The sequence below is a fragment of the Nicotiana tabacum genome, chromosome 18 (assembly GCF_000715075.1).
Source record: "Nicotiana tabacum cultivar K326 chromosome 18, ASM71507v2, whole genome shotgun sequence".
Lineage (NCBI taxonomy): Eukaryota > Viridiplantae > Streptophyta > Magnoliopsida > Solanales > Solanaceae > Nicotiana > Nicotiana tabacum.
This window is the reverse complement of record NC_134097.1, coordinates 7,484,109-7,505,594: the sequence shown is the minus strand read 5'-3', so window position 1 is coordinate 7,505,594 and position 21,486 is coordinate 7,484,109. Positions and strand designations below refer to the sequence as shown.

Here is a 21,486-nt window from a genome sequence, read left to right as displayed (position 1 = left end):
CGTACAAGCAGTTCTAGCGCACTATTTAGTGCTAGTCTTGTATTTCTTGTTCTCAGATTTCTGTTACTACCTGTTGATTCTTGCACGTTGATTTTCTGATTGCCTTGCTGGTATTGCTACTTCTTGTTATTTCTTGCTTTTATCTTTTCCGAGCCTTTTTATTCGCTTTACTTTTGTATTTTTTTTGAGCCGAGGGTTTACCGGAAACAATCTCTCTACTTTCTCAAGGTAGAGATAAGGACGGTATATACATTACTCTCCCGAGATCCCACATGTGGAATTTCACTGAGTTTTTTGTTATTGTTGCAAGCTGGTAACCTTAAGCCTTATGGTTTTTAAATAACATTCATGTAGGGAATTGTTCCTGAAGAAATTTTTCGGCTAGAGAAATAACTGGATGGTTTAAATAAATAATTATTTGAGTTATTCTTGTTAACTAATACTTAGCACTGACAACTATCAGCAATCCGTTGTAGTCTAGGTGGTTAGGATACTCGGCTCTCACCCGAGAGACCCGGGTTCAAGTCCCGGCAACGGAATTTTCTTTAAATTCCTTTTCCTTTTTTTTTTTCGTTCCTAAGTAGGATCTTTGTTGAGTATTTAAGAGTTTACAAAAGTCCATATGCTATTTCAGTCAAATGATGAGTGATTCAACTTTACCAACAATATGACGAGAATACTAAATTCCATAAGAAAGTGAACACTCTTCCCCTTACAATAGATACTCCCTCTAGTCCACAATGAGTGATTTTTTGGCTGTTTTCGCACAAATTAAGAAATTCACCTTTTAATATTAATTGGTAATGAAATTGACCATATTAACCTTTACTATCTCTTTACATAAACACTCCTAACACATACTCCAACACTATTTACTCCAAGAGCAATGGAGAAAAAAAATAATTAATTCATTCTTGAAATCTGAAAAAATCACTTATTTTGGACCACAAAAAAAGGGCTAAAAAACCACTTATTGTGGACCAAAGGGAGTAGTATGCGTTGAGAAAGTGCACGCCTTTTGCAATGATTATATTTTCTGTATTGGACCTTGGTTCAAACAAAGATTATGCAACTTGCATGTACCTCGGCTATTCGATTATTTATCTGCTACCTCACCAACACAAGTACCCGATCACTCCGTCCACCAAAGGCTTGTCACATCTGCTCAATTTCTAACGCTCAAAAAAAAAAAAAAAAGAAGAGGAAAAGCCCTCCTATTATTAATTTCTCATAACTAGCATCTTCAGCCTATGACATGATAAGAGAGACAAATACACCAATAGCACAAAGAGAGAACTTTAACATTTTACACAAGAGAGTACATACATCTTGTGCATGTATATTACTATATAGTTTCAACTTTGTATAATTTAGCCAGTTAAACATATACATACACTTTGTGATCTCCAATCCTATCAATGGTGAGAAAGATGAAATAATGGGAAAAACCACAAAAACTAAGAAATAGTTTGCGGGGCATCCTTTTTGGCAGGTCTATAGCTGCCGTAAATGTAAGAGCCAAATCCCCAGAATGTAATAGTCAAAGACAGAATCTTGAAACCGCTCATAGGATCATGCAACAATATAACAGCTGCAATGCTTGTAACCGGCACTCTTACCGCGTTAAGGACACCGGCCAAAACAGTAGAGGAGAGGAAAACAACTGCAGTGGCTCCCAAGACTCCCAGCTGAAAAGTGATTATTCCCCAAACAATAACCGAGTAATATGCATTTTTTCCGCCCTCGAATGTTGTTGCCTCAGATTTCATCCCATGGAAACCGTTACTTATAACAAGTCCGATTGTTGTAAATATAAAGGCAAAGAGGGAAACCATGAGTTGCTGCTCCAGAACAACAAGAAACGATCTTTTACTGAGTAATTTCACGAAAACCAACTCTGACAAGGCAAATATTAGACCATGGAGTGCAGATCCCAGTATATCCCACACAAAACCTATAATGTATTGATGGTCGGTGATATAGCCATACCTGTCTGAACTAGAGTCAAGAGCAATGATCGTCATGGCAGCAGTAATGATCACAATAGAATTTATAATTGATAGATTGATAATGTTTTTCACGAGAAGATATCCAAATAGTGCAGAAAAAACCAGGGAAGTCGAGGCCAAAAGAGCAGCAGTTGATGCTGGCAGGTAAGCATAGGCATATGCATACATGAGGTTATCAGCAGCACTCAAGAATCCCAATACAACATAAGATAAAGTTAGTTTTAAGTCAAGTGGCGTCGGGAACACTTCAAGAAAGAAGTACGAAGGAATTAGGACTATCGCGATGAGAGGCCATCCTGCAACTGAAACCCATGAAATTATCCACTTGCTCTTCCCACCATTTGCAAAATATATACGGGACAAGAGGCTAGAAGCAGGGAACGCGACAAGCATCCCCATGCTACCTAGAAACAGAAGAATCCAGTGTGAAATTGGTTTGTTGTAATACATTTCACACGCCGTTGTCCAATAGGCTGACATTTTTTGCCGTAATGACTTTGGTGGTGCCTCATCCATTATTTCCTCTACAAGAAGCCAACCATCATAGGGAAATATCAATATTCAAAGATGGCATGAGGAAAGACATTTGAATGAATCAGAAAATGAACACGAGTAGCATTCAATATAAAATAGAAACAAAAACATGGAGTACAGCAACTATAGGATCACACAATGCTAACAAAAGGTGCAGCAAACAAGCTTGAACCTTCAAGCACCTTAGATTTTGTGATAACCGTGGTGTCCAGGTCAGCTTGCGCGCATCTCGACTAATTCCAAGGGATACCTGCTACCTCCCACCAACAACAGGTGTCAAGTAACTCTGTTCAGTGTTCACCAAGGCTTGAATAGATAGGAAGAAATCACCTAATGTTTTTTGTCTCTGCTGAAATTTGAACTTGAAACCTCATGGTTTTCAACCCACTTCATTGATCACTACGACACACCATTGGGGTCAAGCACCTTAGTTGTGAACTTCTTTTGTTTCTTTGGAAAGTGTATAGTTAGCTTATGACCAATGCGTAATCGCTATTTATACTGGTGGTCTTCCTGAAGTGAGGATTTACAAATAAATAACCACTTAACAGTTAAGGACTTGGAATAAATAAATAGAAGATAAATTATAGACATTGGCAGTCAACATCATATTGCAATCAGCAATCTCAAGCTAAAATTAAATTTTTCAGGTGCCTAACCAGTAACCACTGCCAGAATATGAAACTCAATATTGTATCCATACATAGGTAGCTCAGACTTTGAGATTCAGAGTTATGTATGCATTGCCATAAGTTGTAGAGGTTTGAATCTTTCGACCTGGAAACACAATGCTAAGGAGAAGGTTCTCAAAAGGGCATCACATTTGCGCCTCCAAACTACGACTAGTGGTAATTGTTTGAAGTTGCAAAGCTTACCAACTATTAACCAATGTGATGCATTAAACATTCAAGGTAGTGCCACCTTGCAGATCTAAGGAGCACTTTTTATTCCCCTTTAAACAAAAGGAAAAATAAGCAAAAACCATATGATTGGATTGCACTTAAAATACTCTAGTATTAATGACATGGTAACAATTTAAGATTAACTAGATCAGAGAGAAAAAAGATACACAACAGTCTTAAGGCTGTTAACTTGACTTTTATTTCTACAGAATGTCAAGTAACCATTTGAGCTCTGCAGCTTCCTGTTTCTACACCCATAGAATCACTATCTTCCTCAGTGGCAGAACCAGAATTTTCATCAAAGGGTGTCAAAATATAAATAATTAAATATATCGAAAAGTTAAGGGGAGTCAACGTATAGTAAATATACATAAAATAAAAAATATTATTTAGCAATATAATGTAATTTTCCGGCGAAGGGGTGTCAAGTTCAATGTGGCTCCGCCACATAGCTCCAAAGGGTGTCATTTTGACATCCTTCGGCGGAAAATTATATTGTTTAGATAGGTAAAAATTATTTTTTAAGTAGATATGCTATGTATTGAATCCCCTTGACTTATTCGTGTATTTAATTTTTAAAATTTTACCCCCTAATAAAAATCCTGGCTTCATTACTGATCTTCCTTTTCTTTTACTTCTTTTTTTTTTCTCGCTATCTTCCTTTCCAATTTGCATATTACCCATAAGGTCTATATCTTCCTTGTCCAATTTGCATGTTAACTCATTCATTCCTAATTTTCCTTTTTTAAACTTACATAGGAACAAATTATACAAGCACACAATGGGTGCAAACCTTGGAGACCAAGGTTCAAGTCCCAATACAGACAAGAAACACTAAGTGATTTCTTCTTATCTGTCTAAGCCTTGGTGGGCAGAGTTACCGTGCGGAAGATAGCAAGTACTTGATGGAATAGGTGAGAGTGCGGCGCAAGCTAGCTCAGACACCACTGTTATAAAAATAATACGTTATATATTACACAAAATAGTTTAGGTACACACATTTTTCAGTGCGATCGATGTCTAGCCCTGCCATATCAAATTCCCAAGATGCGAGAGGACAAATCAAAGGTCTAAGCTAGAAGAATTAGATTCCAATCTTCCAAAAGTTAAAGACAGTTTAGCTAGCATCTACACTGTTCTACGTTGTCTCTACAAAGTCAGTTGCTAGAGTTCCCAATCGTATCAGCTGTTTATCCATTCCAAGTTTCAGAAAATAAAAGAACATTGAGAAAACATCACTCATTTCCCAAGTTCCCAATTTTTTTTCATCAAACAGATAACCATAAATTGCCTGAGATAAGTTTAAATGTAGTAATATGGTTCGTGAGGATTCATATAGCCGACACAACTTATTTGAGACTGAGACGTAGTTGTTGTTGTAAATAGATAACTATAAATTCATATACAAGAACTTCATTGACCTACTTGTCAGTATCAGAATTAAGGAATGTCAGACTTATTAAAAAAACTAAAGAAAACAATAACAGAAGAATTATAGGATGTCAATTTCTCCACAATCTATAACTTCATCAAATGTTCTTAATCTCTCTAAGCAGGTAAGAGAATATGATACTCATAAAATGTCATTTGTCAAAAGCTGCTATTTCTTTAATATGTAAATTGTTATTCTTTAGGCAATCAGTACCTACAACAGAAGTATTGTAATTCAACGCACAAGAACAACAACAAAAAACACAGTGTAATCCCACTAGTGGAGTCTCGGAAGGGTAGAGTGTACGCGTATCTTACCCCTATGTTGAGAAGTTAGAGAGACTGTTTTCGACAGATCTCGACTCAAGAACAAATCAAGTGCTAAAAGCCCAAAAACCCACAATTCAACTACCATAGGTTCAACAAAATCAAGTGCTACAAATCCAAAACTTAAAATTTATATTTTCAAGAACCATTAAAAAATTAATTCTTTTTTTCATACAAATCAAACATACCCCTAAAAAATGACAGGATAAAAAATGGAAATTGAGATAAAATTGGAACTGACCCGGAACTGAAACAAGCAAAGATTGCTGCATCAATCCAAAATTCAGGGGATAGTGAAGGAAGTTGAGTGGAGCTCAGCTCGAATTTATAGTTAATCCTACACTAACTGTGTTTATGGTCTAAAGAACAGCACGTTAGTTGGTGGTGGCTTTTTGTGGGTGTTTTTTTTGGGTTTCCCACCTAATTTTGGGGTTCGATTCGGATTCCCATTGTTTAAGAATTATTTAAACAAAATTTAGTTGAGATAATTAAAAAAAAAATGCAAAAGGGACGAAAAGTAATAAACAACAACAATAAAGTAAATCCAATATAATCTCACAATTATATAAACCGTACTCCTACCCTATCTAGTAAAGACAGAAGGACTCTTTAACTTACCCCTACCCTACCTAGTAAAGACAGAAGGACTATTTCGAATAGACACTAAAAAAAAAGCAGGCAACATGCAACAAGAAGTAAATAAGGAAATACAAAACTAATACTAATACTATCGATATAGAAAAAAAAATACACTCAACTATCTATTTACCTGCTGTGGGTCCCGCGTATTTAAGTGTTCAGTAAATAGTAGGTAGTTAGGTATAACTACTAAGTGAATTAACAATAGAGTGAGTGGTTAGCTTCTATAACTAGCAGTACTTACACCGTTAAGAGTGAGCTGTACATTTTTCATTTTCCAGATATTGGAGTAACTGTTCTTTTCCTTCGTTTCACTCCTGTCTCTCTCTATTATGTTATTTCCGCCACAGTCAGAGCTCCTTAACATTCTATCAAGGGTCATATCCTCGGTAAGATGAAGTTATACTATGTCCTGCTTAATCACCTCTTCTCAATACTTTTTCAGTCTGCCTCCGCCTCTTCTCATGCACACCAAGGCGAATCTCTCGCACTTCCTTACAGGGGAATCTGTGTCCTTCTCTTCGTATGCCTGAAGCAACTTGGCCTTACTTTCTGCATTTTATCCTCCACGGAGGTCACTCTTGCCTTGTCCCGAATATCTTCGTTTCTAATCGTATCTCTCCTGATATACCCGTCCATCCATTTTATCATCTTCTCTTTTTTTTTAAAACGAAAAGTAAACGTGTTTTGATTTTCTTCTCTTTTTTTTTCTCCCTTTCATAAAGAACTTTTTTTTAAACTCCAAGTGCTATGAATTCTGATTTTAAAAAATGCTTTTCTTCTGCCAATGTCACTTTAGTTTAGTGGTATCTTACTAATTTAGCTGTTTGATTTGCATCATAAAGTTGGTTTCTACAATGTGTTTTCCATACAAAAAAAACAAGAATATTTTACTCAAAAGAAGGTCGAAATTCAGAAATTAAATAGACAAGTACCAATATTAAAAGTTGAAAACAAATTTTTTTTGTGACTTGAAACGAGTGATACGACGTAAAAATTGAGATGCTTATAATAAAAATGCTAATATATGACATAAGTTATCCTTTCTTATTGGTGTAAATTATTTTTACTTAAATAAAATATTTATAATAATTTAGAGCAAACAAATACGGGAAAAACGATTTTATCAATGAAACAAATTTTTAGAAAACATTTACATCATACTTAATACTTCCCCTACTACTTTTAGATTTCACATAAATGACATGTCAAAAATGTTTTAGCATTGGATAATGCTTTAGCATGATAATTCTTTGACAATATTGACAAGCTTATTGAAACAAGTGATATAAAATTGGAGTTGAAATATGAGTAAAGAAAAAAAAAAACACCAATAATAATGTAAAGCACTCTTTGTCATCAGATATAAATAAAAACGATCACTAGGTGCGTGAGATAATTGGGTTTATTAGAGATCTTGAATTCAAGTTTTGAGAATGAAATTTTATGTGAAACGTTTTACTGTCCTGCTGGGCCAAGGGTCAAGCCACTAAAGCAAAGGATTTAGGCCCCCAATTTTTTTTTTTTGTTTTTCTACTCGTATTTGTATTGAGACCCCAACTAATCTAGATTCGTACCGCGTAAGACCTAGTAAAAGAGAGAACACGTTTTAACAAGATTTTTTTAACCACAGGACTTGAACCCAATATATTTAATTAAGGTAAGTTGGATCAAATACATCTCACAACAATCTTTAGAGGCAGAGTCTAAATATATTGAGTATGTTAAAATAAAAAATAAAATATTTTATAAAAATTCAAGATAACTTTTAATTTAGTAGTGATGTAACCGTTTGAGCAAAAAATGCATAAAGAGAATCACTCCCCCTAAACCCTTGTCACGAATATAAAACTTTTCATTATTTAAATTTTACGAGTGACATCATTAGTGAGGTATCTATATGAATTTGGTTCTATTATCTAAGATCAACAATATCTTAGGAGAGACTAAATTATTTATAAAAGAAACTATTAACAATTGATGTTAGGCCAAAATTCTATACTTTTAGCACATTACTCGCTCTATATTTTGTTGGTTTAAGTGAGTTATTGTGCGACAATTGCGCTAAATTGTGTTGTTCTATGTGTAGGAACATCGGAATGAATCATCAATATTATGATAATTTTTTTTTCCTTCTGAAAAGCCCTAAATTAAAAATTAACTTTAGGCCACCAATCTTCTTGACCGCCCTGGCTGGGCCTGCTTGACGTGAATTCTTGTTAATCATGTCGATGAACTTCGAATACTATATGATTAAACTAAAAATAATTATATATCACGTGGAGAAGGCACAACAAAAAGAGAAGGCTAAATCGTCCACTTAGCAAATAGTAAATTCTTGACCTGAAAGAAATAAAACTTTGTTCCTCAACGGTCAAAATAGTGTACAATAAGCTTTGTTGGCAATAAGTAATTCCAAATATTTAACAAGGAACTAAATTCCAATTAAATAGTCACTTTTATAGGTAAAAACTTTCTATTATCTATCTTTTTTTTTGTTTTGCTTTTTCACCTAGTGATCGGTATATCTATTGAGTCCAAACTATATCGTAATCATCTCGTGTAAGGCCAATTAAGGAGGGAATGTTTCTACTAAAAATATTTCATACTCATAGGTCGAATTTGAGATCGTTAATTAACGATAAAGAGATGCTATTCATCTTATCACAATCATAGGTGATTTTATCAGCTATATAACTTAACAAAAGGAGTGCGGAATAACCAAGAAAATATTATTGATAACAAGAAACCATTTCTCATCAAATGATTCTTACTGCTTTAAAACATGTTCAAACATAATATCCTAGTTATAATCTTTTACTTTCTTCTGAATTATTAATATTGTAATGGGAGGAAAAGAAAAAAAAGATACGAAGTATTTTGGTTGTCAATTAGACTTATGAATTATTTGTTTGTTTGATTTTCTAGACGTTCGTCCAACCTCATATGATCTGTGGCAAAGCCACATAAGCTCAAGGTAATTGGTGGAATATACTTCGTCGAAAAATATATTGTATATGTTGTATATAGGTTAAATATTACTTTTTCTATTATATGATCTTAAACACTCTTAGCGAAAATTTTAATTTCTAGACGTCATATTATTGCTATCAAACTTGTAATTCTTGGTTAAATTAACTTATACTTACCAAGTTTCTATAGTATAATAATAGTAACTATTTACTAGTATGTATTTTAGCTAAAATTGTTTGAAAAACTTTCAAATGCGAATCAGAAATAAAATAGAATTTCTTAAATGACTAGATAAATCTCAACAAATTATCAGAAAAAAATGGAGTAAACAGTCAACTCATCATAACTCAGTCAAATTTGTTAAAAAGATTTTGAGAATCTACAAAAATTAACAAAATACAAATATATATAATGCATTTGCCAATATAGTCCTTTTTTTGACTCTAAATCCTATCCAATCAATACCCTAATACATTTCTCAGCAATATATAGCCAAACTTTTCCAAGAAAAATAAAACTACTGCAAAATCAATACCATTTTTTTCACAACTCAGAATGGCTATTTTGTTTCCTTCTACAACGGTTTGCTTTCTTCTTCACATTTTTTTGTCAGGTGCGTATTTATTTTCTGATAAAATTATCTGTTATATGGCGTCTCATAATATTTGACACCATTAAATTACTATTTAATGACATTATTTATACGATTTTTACAACTTTTAAGAGTTCAAATTCGTTCAGCTATATTTGGATTCAAACTTCAATGTAATTTACATTTTAAGACATCATATATGTTCATCAGTTGGTTTTAAATAATTACTACAGTTCATACCGGTGGAAAGTTTGGAAAATTCATTTTTCTCGGTCTAGTATCTGATTTTATTCCCATAGGAATTGGTGATTCAATATCAATAAAAAGTACTCTCCGTCTCAATTTATGGCACTTTTCGCTCAAAAACTATACAAAAGTACTATATAAGTCGTAATTCTTTTCATGCCAATTTGTTTTAAAAATAGTACATCTTAAAATAATGGTTAAAATTACATAGTTTAAATTTGGAAAAGCGAAAAGTACCGCATGAATTGGAACAGAAAAATTAGGTTTTAAAGAAAGCTAGTGTGGGATAGGAAAATAATATCTAGGCCTTCTGAGCCGTCATTAATTTATAGGCTAAGGAAATGTTGATTTAGGACATTTATGGGATCGCTTGGTTCACTTATTAATTATGCTGGGATTATAATGATTGATTGTTTATGGGATGATTAATAACGTTATGATTGTTATATAAATTACTTATTTTAAAAGGATATTTTTATCTTTAAATTAATACTTAATTCCGCATTGTTAATACACATATTTTTATTGCTCATTCAATCATGCATAAAAGAATAAATAGATTCACACATGACTTATAACCTGTTTGGCCAAACTTCTAAAATCTGTTTATTTTGAGAAGCATTTTTCTCAAAAGTGCTTTTAAAAAAAGTAATTTTGGTAAAAAGTAATTTGTGTTTGGCTAATTAATTTGAAAAGTATTTTTGAGCAACAATCAGTGTTTGGCCAAGTTTTTAAAAAGTGTTTCTAAGTGTATTTTTCTCAAAAGTGCTTTTGGAGAGAAGCTACTTTTTTCTGCTTCTCCAAAATTGCTTATGCTTTTACTCAAAATCACTTTTTTTTTTACTTCAAAAAACTTGGCCAAACACCTTAAATTTTTGGCAAAAAATCATTTTTGACTAAAAAAAAGCACTTTTGTCCAAAAGAGAAGCTTGGCCAAACAAGCTATTAATACTGATATCATTTAATATCGTCGATCAAATATTGCGTTAGTTATGTGGTGATTATTTTTTTTTTATATGGTCAACAAGAGGTTGTATATGTTGGATTCTTTACACAGATAGCCGGCTCGATTCATGTTTACTTTTTTTACCCAGTACATATAAATTATATACTAATTATACACAATATACATGCTAGGGTCAATTGTCTCAATACCATCAATCAAAAGAACCCTACATATATATGATTTTACATTTAATCATATAATTCTTTTTATCAAGATTCATTTTTTGCTTTTCATATTTTTTCTTCTTATTGTAGTTGGCATGGGAAATAGCAATTTGGCTCCTATGGAAATGACTAGGGTTTTAGCTAGAGGAATAAATTCGACAAAAGTGGATGATTACCATTATCGTTGTGCTGGGAATTTAGGTCCATGCAATTACGAGTATTGTGATGAAAATTGTTGCATTACACAGTGCTTAAATGATTATAATGAACTTAACCCTGAACCACAATGCAATGAATATCATGGATTTCCATATAAATTTTGTATTTGTTGGCATGATTGTTATTGAAATATTAAGTCAATCTGCCCACATCTAGGGTTCCTGCTTTCATTATTTATAGAGTGATACAGATTATAATGACTTTTTTTCTTTAAAGTATTTAATTGTCAAGAAGCGTTCGACTATATTTAAGTTGTTCTCGAGAGAAAACGTCTTTTGATCACTTCGGCTTTGATAAAGATAATACTTGATGTCTTGATCTTTTTGTAAATATTTCATAAGTTTATGAAATTTCCGAGATGCCTTTAAGAAAGATAATATTTAATGACTTATTCATGCAAATGCACTCATAACTATCAAACACATGATGTTTATATTAAATCAAGTAATATAATTTTAGTAATTAAAAATTAAACTGAGAATATATATCATTTAATTTAACCGTGAATTCATTGTCCCCTTTATTAGTTCTTCTTCCACCAACCATCGTGTTATTAATGGAAATCCTTTCATAGTAGGTTAAAGTTCAATCCTCATTACTCCTTTTTCTCTTCCTTTTTTCCTATTGCGAATGTAATAGAATTTTTTATTACAGTAGTAGAAATTTTTTATAGACCCTGAATGGTCTGAAATTTCGTAGGTCCATAGAAAACAACCTAATGACCAATTCTCATCGCTCTGCCTTGATTTTTGGATTTTCTTTTTTGTATTTTGGGGTCATGCAATACAAATTTGTGATTATATTCACTTATTCTTGTGCATTAGTACATGTTGCTTTTGTAGAATTTTTTCGACAGACTCCAATTGGTTTAAAATTTCGTAAGTCTATATGAACCTTCATAGTGATCAATAATTATTGCTTCGTCATGGCTTTCTTGTTCATTATATGGTGTTTTGTAGTCATGCAACACGAATTTGTCATTATTCACTTTTTCGTATGTATTAGTACATATTAATTTTGTAAAAAAATAAAATTTACGAACTCCGATTGATTTAAAATTTCACAGGTCCATAAGAAACGGACTAGTGATAAATACTCATTGCTTCTCAAAATTTTTGGGTATACCCTAAAACCAAAAAACAAAAAAAAGAGAAATGATCATGGCGAAACTATAATTATTGTCATTAGGTCGTTTCTGAAGGGTCCATAAAAGTTTAGGTAATTCGGAGCCCGACACCCGAATTCATGAAAATGGCATAGACATTAGCATATGAAAAAATGGAAATCACCGTGAATTCAGATTTTATGACCCTAAAACGCCAAAAAACGAGAAACGATTATGGAGAAACTATGACTATTGTTCATTAGATCATTTCTGATGGGCCCACAAAAATTTAGGTAATTCGGAGTCCGTCGCCCGAATTCATGAAGATAGCGCGGACATAAACACATAAAAATTTGGAAACTGTCGTGAATTTCTATTTTCTGGCCCTACAATGCCAAAAAATGAGGAATAGTCATGGTGAAGCAATGTCCATTGTTTATTAGGTCATTTCTGATGGGCCCATAAAATCTTAGGCGATTCGAAATCCGTCGCCCGATTTCATGAAGATGGCGTGGATATTAGTACACACAAAATTAAAAATTGTCATAAATTCCTGTTTTATAGTCCTAAAATGCCAAAAAATGAGGAACATTCATGAAGAATTAATGACTATTGTTCATTAGGTCGTTTCTGATGGCCCACAAAATTTTAGGCGATTCGAAATCCGTCGCCCGAATTCATAAAGATAACGTGGACATGTGATAACCCGAAAGGTCATTTTTAAATTTAATATTCATTTATGTGATCTGAAACCTCGAATAGCACCACTTAGCATTCCTCGACTTGCGTGCACAGTCCGTATATTTTTTCGGAAAGCTTTTATGTGAAAAATTGATAAAAGTGAGAAATAATGCTTTAAAACTCAACTAAGTTGACTTCGGTCAATATTTTTAGCAAACAGACCCGGATCAGTATTCTGACGATTTCGATGGGTCCGTATCGTGATTTGGGACTTGGGCGTATGACCGAAATCAAATTCGGAAGTTCCTAGCTTGAATTATCGCCATTTGACGAAAATTTGAAGCTTAAAGGCTTAAGGATTTCAAAGTTTGACCACAAATTGACTTTTATTGATATCGGAGTCGGAATCTAGTTCTAAAAAGGTCCGTTATGTCATTTAAGACTTGTGTGCAAAATTTAATCGGACTTGATTTGATAGGTTTCGGCATCGAATGTAGAAGTTAAAAATTCTTAAGTTTAAATTGGGGTATGATTCGTGGTTTTAGCATTGTTTGATGTGATTTGATATTTCGACTAAGTTCATATGATGTTTTGGGACTTGTTGGTGTATTTGGTTGAGGTCCCGGGGGCCTCGGGTGGAATCCGGATGGTTAATGGATCAAAATTTGGACTTAAGGAAAATCTGAAATTTTGGCCTTCTGGTGCAATCGCACCTGCGGATTTTTGACAGCAGGTGCGAGCTCGCGGAAGCAAGCCTGGCCTCGCAGAAGCGGATGGTCTGCAGAAGCGGACGGGGCATCGCAGACGCGCGACCGCAGAAGCGATGCAATGGTCGCAGATGCGGCCTGGGCTAAGGGGCCTTGAACCGCAGAAGCGGACTCTTGTCCACAGAAGCGAGCCAATCGCAGAAGCGACCTCCACCCTCGCATCTGCGAGACCGCAGATGCGGCCAAATGCATCGCAAATGCGAAAACACTGGCAGTGTTAAAACCAGAGGGGTTCCTAGATTTTTTTTATTTTTGGACATTTCAAGTACGGGTTGGGGTATTTTTTGAGCAAGAATTCAGGGAAAAACTTGAGATAAGTGACTTGTGATCATTATTAGTGAATAATATTGAATTACCATCGGTTGAATGGGCGTTCATATTTTGTAACTTTTGTCAGATTTCGAGACGTGGACCCCACTATCGGGTTTTGAATTGAATTTCAGATTTTGATTGAAAAATCTAGTATTTTCATATAGAATTAGTTTTTATAATTTATATTGAGTATATTGAATTGTTTGTGACTAGATTTGAGGCATTCCGACAATAATTTGCGAGGCAAAGGTTTATTGGAATCTTGAGTTGGTTGCAAAGCGAGGTAAGTGTCATGGTTAACCTTGACTTGAGGGAGTAGGACTTATTTGTCTATTCGCTACGTGATTTAATGTGCGGGTACAATGTATATGTGAGGTGACGAGTACTTATGCATTGTGGTTGAGTCAAAGCATGCGAGTAAAGTTTATTTATTGTGAATAATTACCTATTTAATTAAGATATTCTTGCTTAAGTTATTATTGTTTATTTGATCAATTTTCATGAGATTATTGCTAGTTTAATTATTGTTGAATATTTTGGAAAGTGAGGTTGGTATTCTGGTATTGAATTGATTGATAAGTATATATCCCCGCATTTAAATACTCTTCCGAATTTATATTATTATTTTCATGATAAGGAAGAGTGTAAAAGCACGAAGTGTGATGCCGTACCATTTATATTATTTATATTATCCTTGTCATGGTAAGAAAAAGTGAAAAAAAGCACAAAGGGTGATGCCGTGCCAGAAGAGAGTTAAAGCACGAAAGGTGATGCCGTGCCAGAAGAGAGTTAAAGCACGAAGGGTGATGCCGTGCCAATTTTATTATTTATTTATAAATTTATGGGAAGAATGAGAGTAAAAGCACGAAGGGTGGTGCCGTGCCAGTTTCATATTATCAGCTGCTCATTTTATTGTTGATGAATTAATTGGATGCTACGTGACATTTCTCCTGCTGAAATTTCTATATCATTCCCCTTCGTATGTTCCTTCCCAAATTTATAAATTGTTAATTTTTGTATTATTGTTGCTTCGTATTTGTATATGCTTGTACATGTTATTTACGTACGTGTCTTGTTATAGCCTCGTCACTACTTTGTCAAGGTTAGGCTCGGCACTTACGGAGTACATGGGATTGATTGTACTCATACTACATTCTGTACTTCTTGTGCAGATTTTGGAGTTGGTCCCAGCGACGTACCATAGACTTCTCGGATTCAGCTACCCAGAGGAGACTTGAGGTATAACTGCACAGCGTCCGCAGTTCTGAAGTCTCCTTCTATCTTATCTTAGCTGTGTATTATCTTTCAAATAATTTGAATTTTATTCAGACCTATATTTGTATAATTCTAGTAGCTCGTACACTTGTGACACCAGATTCAGGGATGTAGTTGGATGATTCGGTTGTTATGGTCTTCCGCACTTTATTTCAGTAATTGACTTCCATTTAATTCGATTTGTTTAAATGAAATAAAAAAAATGGTTACGATTATTTTAACGTAGGCTTGCCTAGCAAGTGAAATGTTAGGCGCCATCACGGTCCTAACATTAGCACACACAAAATTAGAAATCATCCTAAATTCCTATTTTATGGCCCTAAAATACCCAAAAAAAAAAGGAACGGTCATGGCGAAGCGATGAGTAATGTTTATTAGGTCATTTCTGATGGGTCCACAAAATTTTATGAAGATGGTGTGGATATTAGCTTGCTCAAAATTGGAAATCGTCATGAATTCCTGTTTTATTGCCCTAAAATATCAAAATATGAGAAATAGTCATGGAGAATCCATGACTTTTATTTATTAGGTCATTTCTGATGGGCACAAAGTTTTTAAAATGATTCAGATCCCGTCGCTCGAATTCATGAAGATGGCGTAGTAGACGAAAAATTGGAAATCATCTTGAATTACTATTTTATGGCCCTAAAATGGCAAAAAATAAGGAACAGTAATGGCGAAACGATGATTATTGTTCATTAGGTCGTTTCTAACGGACCTACAAAATTTTAGGCGATTTGGAGCCTGTCGCCCAAATTTATGAAGATGGCGTGGACAATAGCCACGAAATTTTAGAAATCGTCTTGAATTCCTGTTTATAGCCCTAAAATGCAAACAAAATAAGGAACAACCATGGAGAATCCATGATTATTATTAATTAGGTCGGTTTTAATGGACCCATAAAATTTTACGTGATTCGGAGCCCGTCACCCAAATTCATGAAGATGGCGTAGACATTAGCAGACGAAAAATTAGAAATCGTCCTAGATTCCTATTTTATGGTCCTAAAGCACCAAAAAAAAAAGGAATGGTCTTGGCGAAACGATGACTATTGTTCAATAGGTCATTTCTCATGGGCCCACAAAATTTTGGCGATTTAGAGCCCTTGAATAAGTTGTGGACATCAACACACGAAATTTTTTAAATCGTACTGAATTCCTATTTTATGGCCTTAATATGCCAATAAATGATGAACGATCATGGCAAAGCGACGGCTATTGTTCATTAGTCCATTTTTGATAGACCATAAATTTGTGGCAATTCAAAGCCGATCGCCTGAATTTATGAAGATGACATTGACATTAGCACATGAAAAAATAGAAATCGTCGTGAATTCCTATTTTATGGCTCTGAAACGCAAAAAGAAAAATAAGAAACGGTCATGGCGAAGCGATGAATACTTTTTATTAGGTCATTTCTAATGGCACATAAAACTTTAGGCAATTCGGAGCGTACGAAAAATTGAAATTCATTGCAAATTCATGTTTTATGGCCCTAAAATGCAAAAGAAAAAGGAATATTCATAGCAAAGTGATAACTATTGGTCATTAGGTCGTTTCTCATTGCCCCACAAAATTTTAAGCAATTCGGAGCCCATCACCCGAATTCATGAAGATGGCGTGAAAATTAACACACAAAAAATTAAAAATCATCTTGAAATCTTATTTTATGGCCCTTAAACGCCAAATAATAAGGAACAATTATGAAAAATTAATGACTATTGTTCATTAGGTCATTTGCGATGGGCCCATAAAAGTTTAGGCGATTCATGACGATGGCGTGGACATTAGCATACGAAAAATTAGAAAACATCCTGAATTCCTATTTATGGCCCTCAAATGCCAAAAAATGAGGAAAGGTCATGATGAAATGATGACAATTGTTTATTAGGTCGTTTCTGATTGACCCACAAAATTTTAGGCGATTTAGAGCCCGTCGTCCAAAGTCATGAAGATGGTGTGGACATTAACAGACAAGAAATTGGAACTCAGCATGAATTCCTATTTTATGGCTCTAAAATACTTAAAAATGAGTAACAGTCATGGTAAAGCTATGACTATTGTTCATTAAATCATTTTGGATGGGCCCATAAAATTTTAGGCGATTCAAAGGCCATCGCCCGAATTCATGAAGAAGGCGCGGACATTAGCACATGAAAAATTGAAAATCGTCGTGAGTTCTTGTTTTATGGACATAAAACGCCAAAAAATTAGGAACGGTCATGGCAAAGCGATGACTATTGTTCATTAGGTCATGTCACGCCCCGACCTTGGGGAACGCGACTGGCGCTCAACCGAGATACCCCGGTCAAGCAAGCCTACTTGATGCCTTCTATCCAATCTTACCCATGACCAATATAAAATCAATATTAAGAGATATACCTGAGGAGAATAAAGTGTTCCACATTCTTTTCCCATTATTCAAAAGATATCCATTTACGATTTTCAAAATATTACAAGTTTATAGATATGATGAAAAACAGATTTGCCAAATACCAACTAGTTCAATTCCCAACATCAAACACCACCCACAACCTTTCTACGGAGCCTCTAAGTACAACATAAGTGAAGAATGGATGTGCCGGCGACAAGGCCCTGGCTATACCTCAAAGCACAAAATACAACGTCAAATGATATAAAGCCTGGAACATAGTAGGGCTCACCAAAACCTGCTGAGTAGAGAGTAACTGCTAACGAGGATCACGACCGCCCGCTGATAAATCACCTGCATCCATTGAAGATGCAGAGCCCCCGACAAAAGGGATGTTAGTACATATGGAATAGTACTGGTATGTAAAGCTAAATGTCCTCTGTCGAAATAGAACGCCAATATAAGAAGGGGAAAAACTATGGAAACAACAAGTAACAATCAACAATATCCAAATGCCAAGTTTAAAACATAACAATTTTCAAAATATGGATATAACATATATATGTTTTAGTTGGGAGATCATTAGTACTGATATACCACCGTGTTTTAGCACGGAGTATGATCATACCACCGTGTTTTAGCACGGAGTCCGATCACGGCCCGATTGACTAGTCCGTCTCACCCAAAGACATTCGATCTACACAAAGCGGCCCCGCCGCCTCACCCCAATGTGTGCGAGTGGAGGTATAACCACAATCACAATCTCTACACAAAGTGCCCCTGCCGCCTCACCCCAATATGTGCGGGTGAAAGTGTAATCGCAATCACAATCTCTACACAAAGCGGCCCTGCCGCCTCACCCCAATGTGTGCGGGTGGAGGTGTATCACAATCACAATCTCTACACAAAGCGACACCACCGCCTCACCCTAATGTGTGCGGGTAGAGGTGTATCACAATCACAATCTCTACACAAAGCGGCCCCACTGCCTTACCCCAATGGGTGCGGGTGGAGGTGTATCACAATCGCAATCTCAATCACAATTTCAATTACAATTTCCAGCACAATCACAACCATGTGTGCGGCATGGCATCCGATCACGACCCGGCCGGCTAGGCCGTCTCACCACAATGCTGTGTGGATCGGCATCACCCTTTTCTAGTAATCATCTCATCCCAATAAAGGGGAATATTCTCATCACAACAATCTCATCTCAAATAAGGGAAATAATCACAATGCACCCTACACCGGCACGCGTAGTTTCGGGGTTAGGTTATTCCAACCTACCCTTCCTCGGTGACTAATGATACTCCCAAAAATATTTTGTTTTGCACATAAGGGAAACAAAAGTACAAATATATTTTATATTCACCTATATATATATATATATATCTTCATTAGTACTTTCAACCATTCATAATATCGTTATTTCCTTGGCTCTCTTGGTCATACTTATGATTCTTCACTCATGGCACGGTGGTCGTATCTCATATTCCACACTTTCAATTGTTTACTTTTAAGGATCATCATCACAAACATCAACATATCGAATATTCCGGTAATCATAACTTCAAGTTCATTAGTAATGAAAGCTTTAAATACAATAGTTTTCTTTCCAAAGAATGGAGCAAAATTACTAGCAATTGAAGCACAAGTTAAAATCATAAATGAGTGGTACACCAATTATTCTTGTAATACTTTTTTCCAAAATGGGCAATGCACAATCTCAACTCATGAGTATGTAAGAACTTAAATCACATTGGAAATATTTATAAAGGGGAGCATGGTGATTTATGATTGAAACATGAATACAAATCAATTGCACTGACTATAACAACCATGGCCACATTTTACATCTTATTCTTTCTTTCACTTCCCAAACATCATTATAGGTTATCGACAATTAAGGGCATTTGGAATCAAGACCTCAAATATGTATATGAGCGATATGAGTCTTAAGCACATTGAGTTTTCTTTCCAAATTGAGCATAATGAACTTTCATTTGAAACATGAATTGAAGTTATAACATTTTAACACCTAAACCATACTCGAACATATTCCCGAAGGAGATCATATTGAGATAGGAATAATTGGGACACATTTTGAGTATGTACGTCTTTCAACATAACGCTTACTTGGGATAATCAAAATTATTAGGAACAACTCGGAACATAAGAATTAGGAACATGGGCCAACCATACTAGAAACTTACGGGAACAACATGGGATTCGATTCTAAGAGAGAAGTTTTAGCCAACCTACCTTGTATGAGCTTTCCTTAAGTTACTACCATGCCTCAACACTTCTAGCAATAACAATCTATAAGAAGATAGCGAAATTAATTAATAATTAGAAGGATTCCCATGGTGTAACTCTCTTAGAAATTTTGTCAAACACCTAGTATACAAAATAGACTACAAAGCTCTATAATGGTAATCCCTTTCTCCCTTTAACCAATTTCAGCAAGAAACTAACCAAAACGGTTCATTAACCCCACATACTACAACCCATTGTCACATGCATGGCCTATTTCCAACCATACAATATACTTGAACTCATAACCTCTTGAATGAAAGCTTAGGAGTAGGACTTACCCGGATAGATGATAATCTAGTGATTGGCTTCCTTGATTCTTGAAGATTGGTGCAAGAATTGGTAATTAGAATGCTTGATTTTCTCCTTCTCTCTCTCTAAAATACTCTTACCTCTCTCTAAAGTCATCAGACATTCGCTTCAAAATGAGATCCTAAGGCTATTTATCAAAATGGGGTCGGGTTATAAAAATAGGAAAATGGACCCTCCGAACTCAGGTTTGTGGTCGCAGAATAGACCGCAGAACAGATATGCAGCCCGTAAAATGGACCACAAAAGTGATACCAAAAACTGGAATGGTCTGGACCGGTTTGCGATAGGTCTGCGGTCCGTAGACCACTTATGCGGCCGCAGAGTGGACCGCAGAATCACTCTCCAAAATTCTTCATGCCAAATCTTTGACGGATGTGTGGACCGTAAAATAATTATGCGATCGCATAATGGACCGCCGAACAACCTTCAAAATTCAACAAATTCTCTGCTCAACTCCGCGATGATTATGTTGCCCGCAGTGTAATTATGCTGTCGCGAACTTGACCGTAGAACTGCCTTCTTCTATAATCCTCAAACACATAAGTCTACCTCGGCACTATAAAACCTCAAATTCCTTGGCGAAATATTTAGGGGGCCTTAGAGGTCGTTTCTGATGGGACCACAAAATATTAGGCGATTCGGAGCCCGTCACCCGAATTCATGAAGATGACATGGACATAAGCACACAAAAAATTGGAAATCATCTTGATTTTCTATTTTACGGCTCTAAAATACCAAAAAAGAGGAACGATCATAGAAAAACAATAATTATTTTTTATTAGGTCATTTCTCATGGGTCCTTAAAATTTTAGGTGATTCGGAGTTCATGAAGATGGTGTGGATATTAGCACATGCAAAAATTTTAATCGTTTTAAATTCCTGTTTTATGGCCCTAAAACGTCAAAAAATTAGAAACGATCATGGAAAATCAATGGCTATTGTTCATTAGGTCATTTATGATGGGTCCATAAAATATTAGGCGATTCAGAGTCCGTCGCTCGAATTTATGAAGATGGCATGGACATTAGCACACGAAAATTACATCGTGAAGTCCTGTTTTATGGTTCTGAAATGCAAATAAACGAGTAAAGGTCATGGCGAAGTAATGACTATTTTTCATTAGGCCATTTCTGATGGGCCCACAAAATTTTAGGCAATTCGGAGCTCATCACTCGAATTCATGAAGATGGCATGGATATTAGCACACGAAAAATTAAAAATCAATCTAAGTTCCTGTATTTTTGCCCTAAAACGCCAAGGACAAGGAACGTTCATGGCGAAGCGATGACTATTTTTCATTAGGTCATTT

The 21,486-nt window shown here is 35.1% G+C and overlaps 1 protein-coding gene and 1 non-coding gene across 3 annotated transcripts; one reads left to right on the top strand and one right to left on the bottom strand.

Annotated features, from left to right (window-relative positions):
• Positions 1 to 466: 466 nt before the first annotated feature.
• On the top strand, positions 467 to 539 carry TRNAE-CUC (transfer RNA glutamic acid (anticodon CUC)). Its single transcript has one exon. It is a non-coding gene; the product is annotated as a tRNA-Glu (tRNA).
• A 744-nt stretch (positions 540 to 1,283) lies between these two features.
• On the bottom strand, positions 1,284 to 5,638 carry LOC107827169 (putative purine permease 5). Of its 2 annotated transcripts, XM_016654257.2 has the most exons (3): positions 5,445 to 5,603; positions 2,726 to 3,056; positions 1,284 to 2,533 (listed from the first exon to the last, which is right to left on the bottom strand). In XM_016654257.2, the coding sequence occupies exon 3, from the start codon at positions 2,523 to 2,525 to the stop codon at positions 1,458 to 1,460; it is 1,068 nt and encodes a 355-aa protein (XP_016509743.1). In that variant the 5' UTR covers positions 2,526 to 2,533; positions 2,726 to 3,056; positions 5,445 to 5,603; the 3' UTR covers positions 1,284 to 1,457. The 2 variants fall into 2 exon arrangements, with proteins under 2 accessions (XP_016509743.1, XP_016509742.1); XM_016654256.2 differs by lacking the exon at positions 2,726 to 3,056 and having other exon boundaries at positions 5,445 to 5,638.
• Positions 5,639 to 21,486: the final 15,848 nt, after the last annotated feature.

Excerpts from the sequence above, each read along its gene's own strand:
- LOC107827169 (XM_016654256.2), bottom strand. The coding sequence starts at position 5,475 with ATGCAGCAATCTTTGCTTGTTTCAGTTCCGG. Across the intron at positions 2,534-5,444 it reads TTTGCTTGTTTCAGTTCCGG|AGGAAATAATGGATGAGGCA; the intron begins GTCAGTTCCAAT and ends GGCTTCTTGTAG.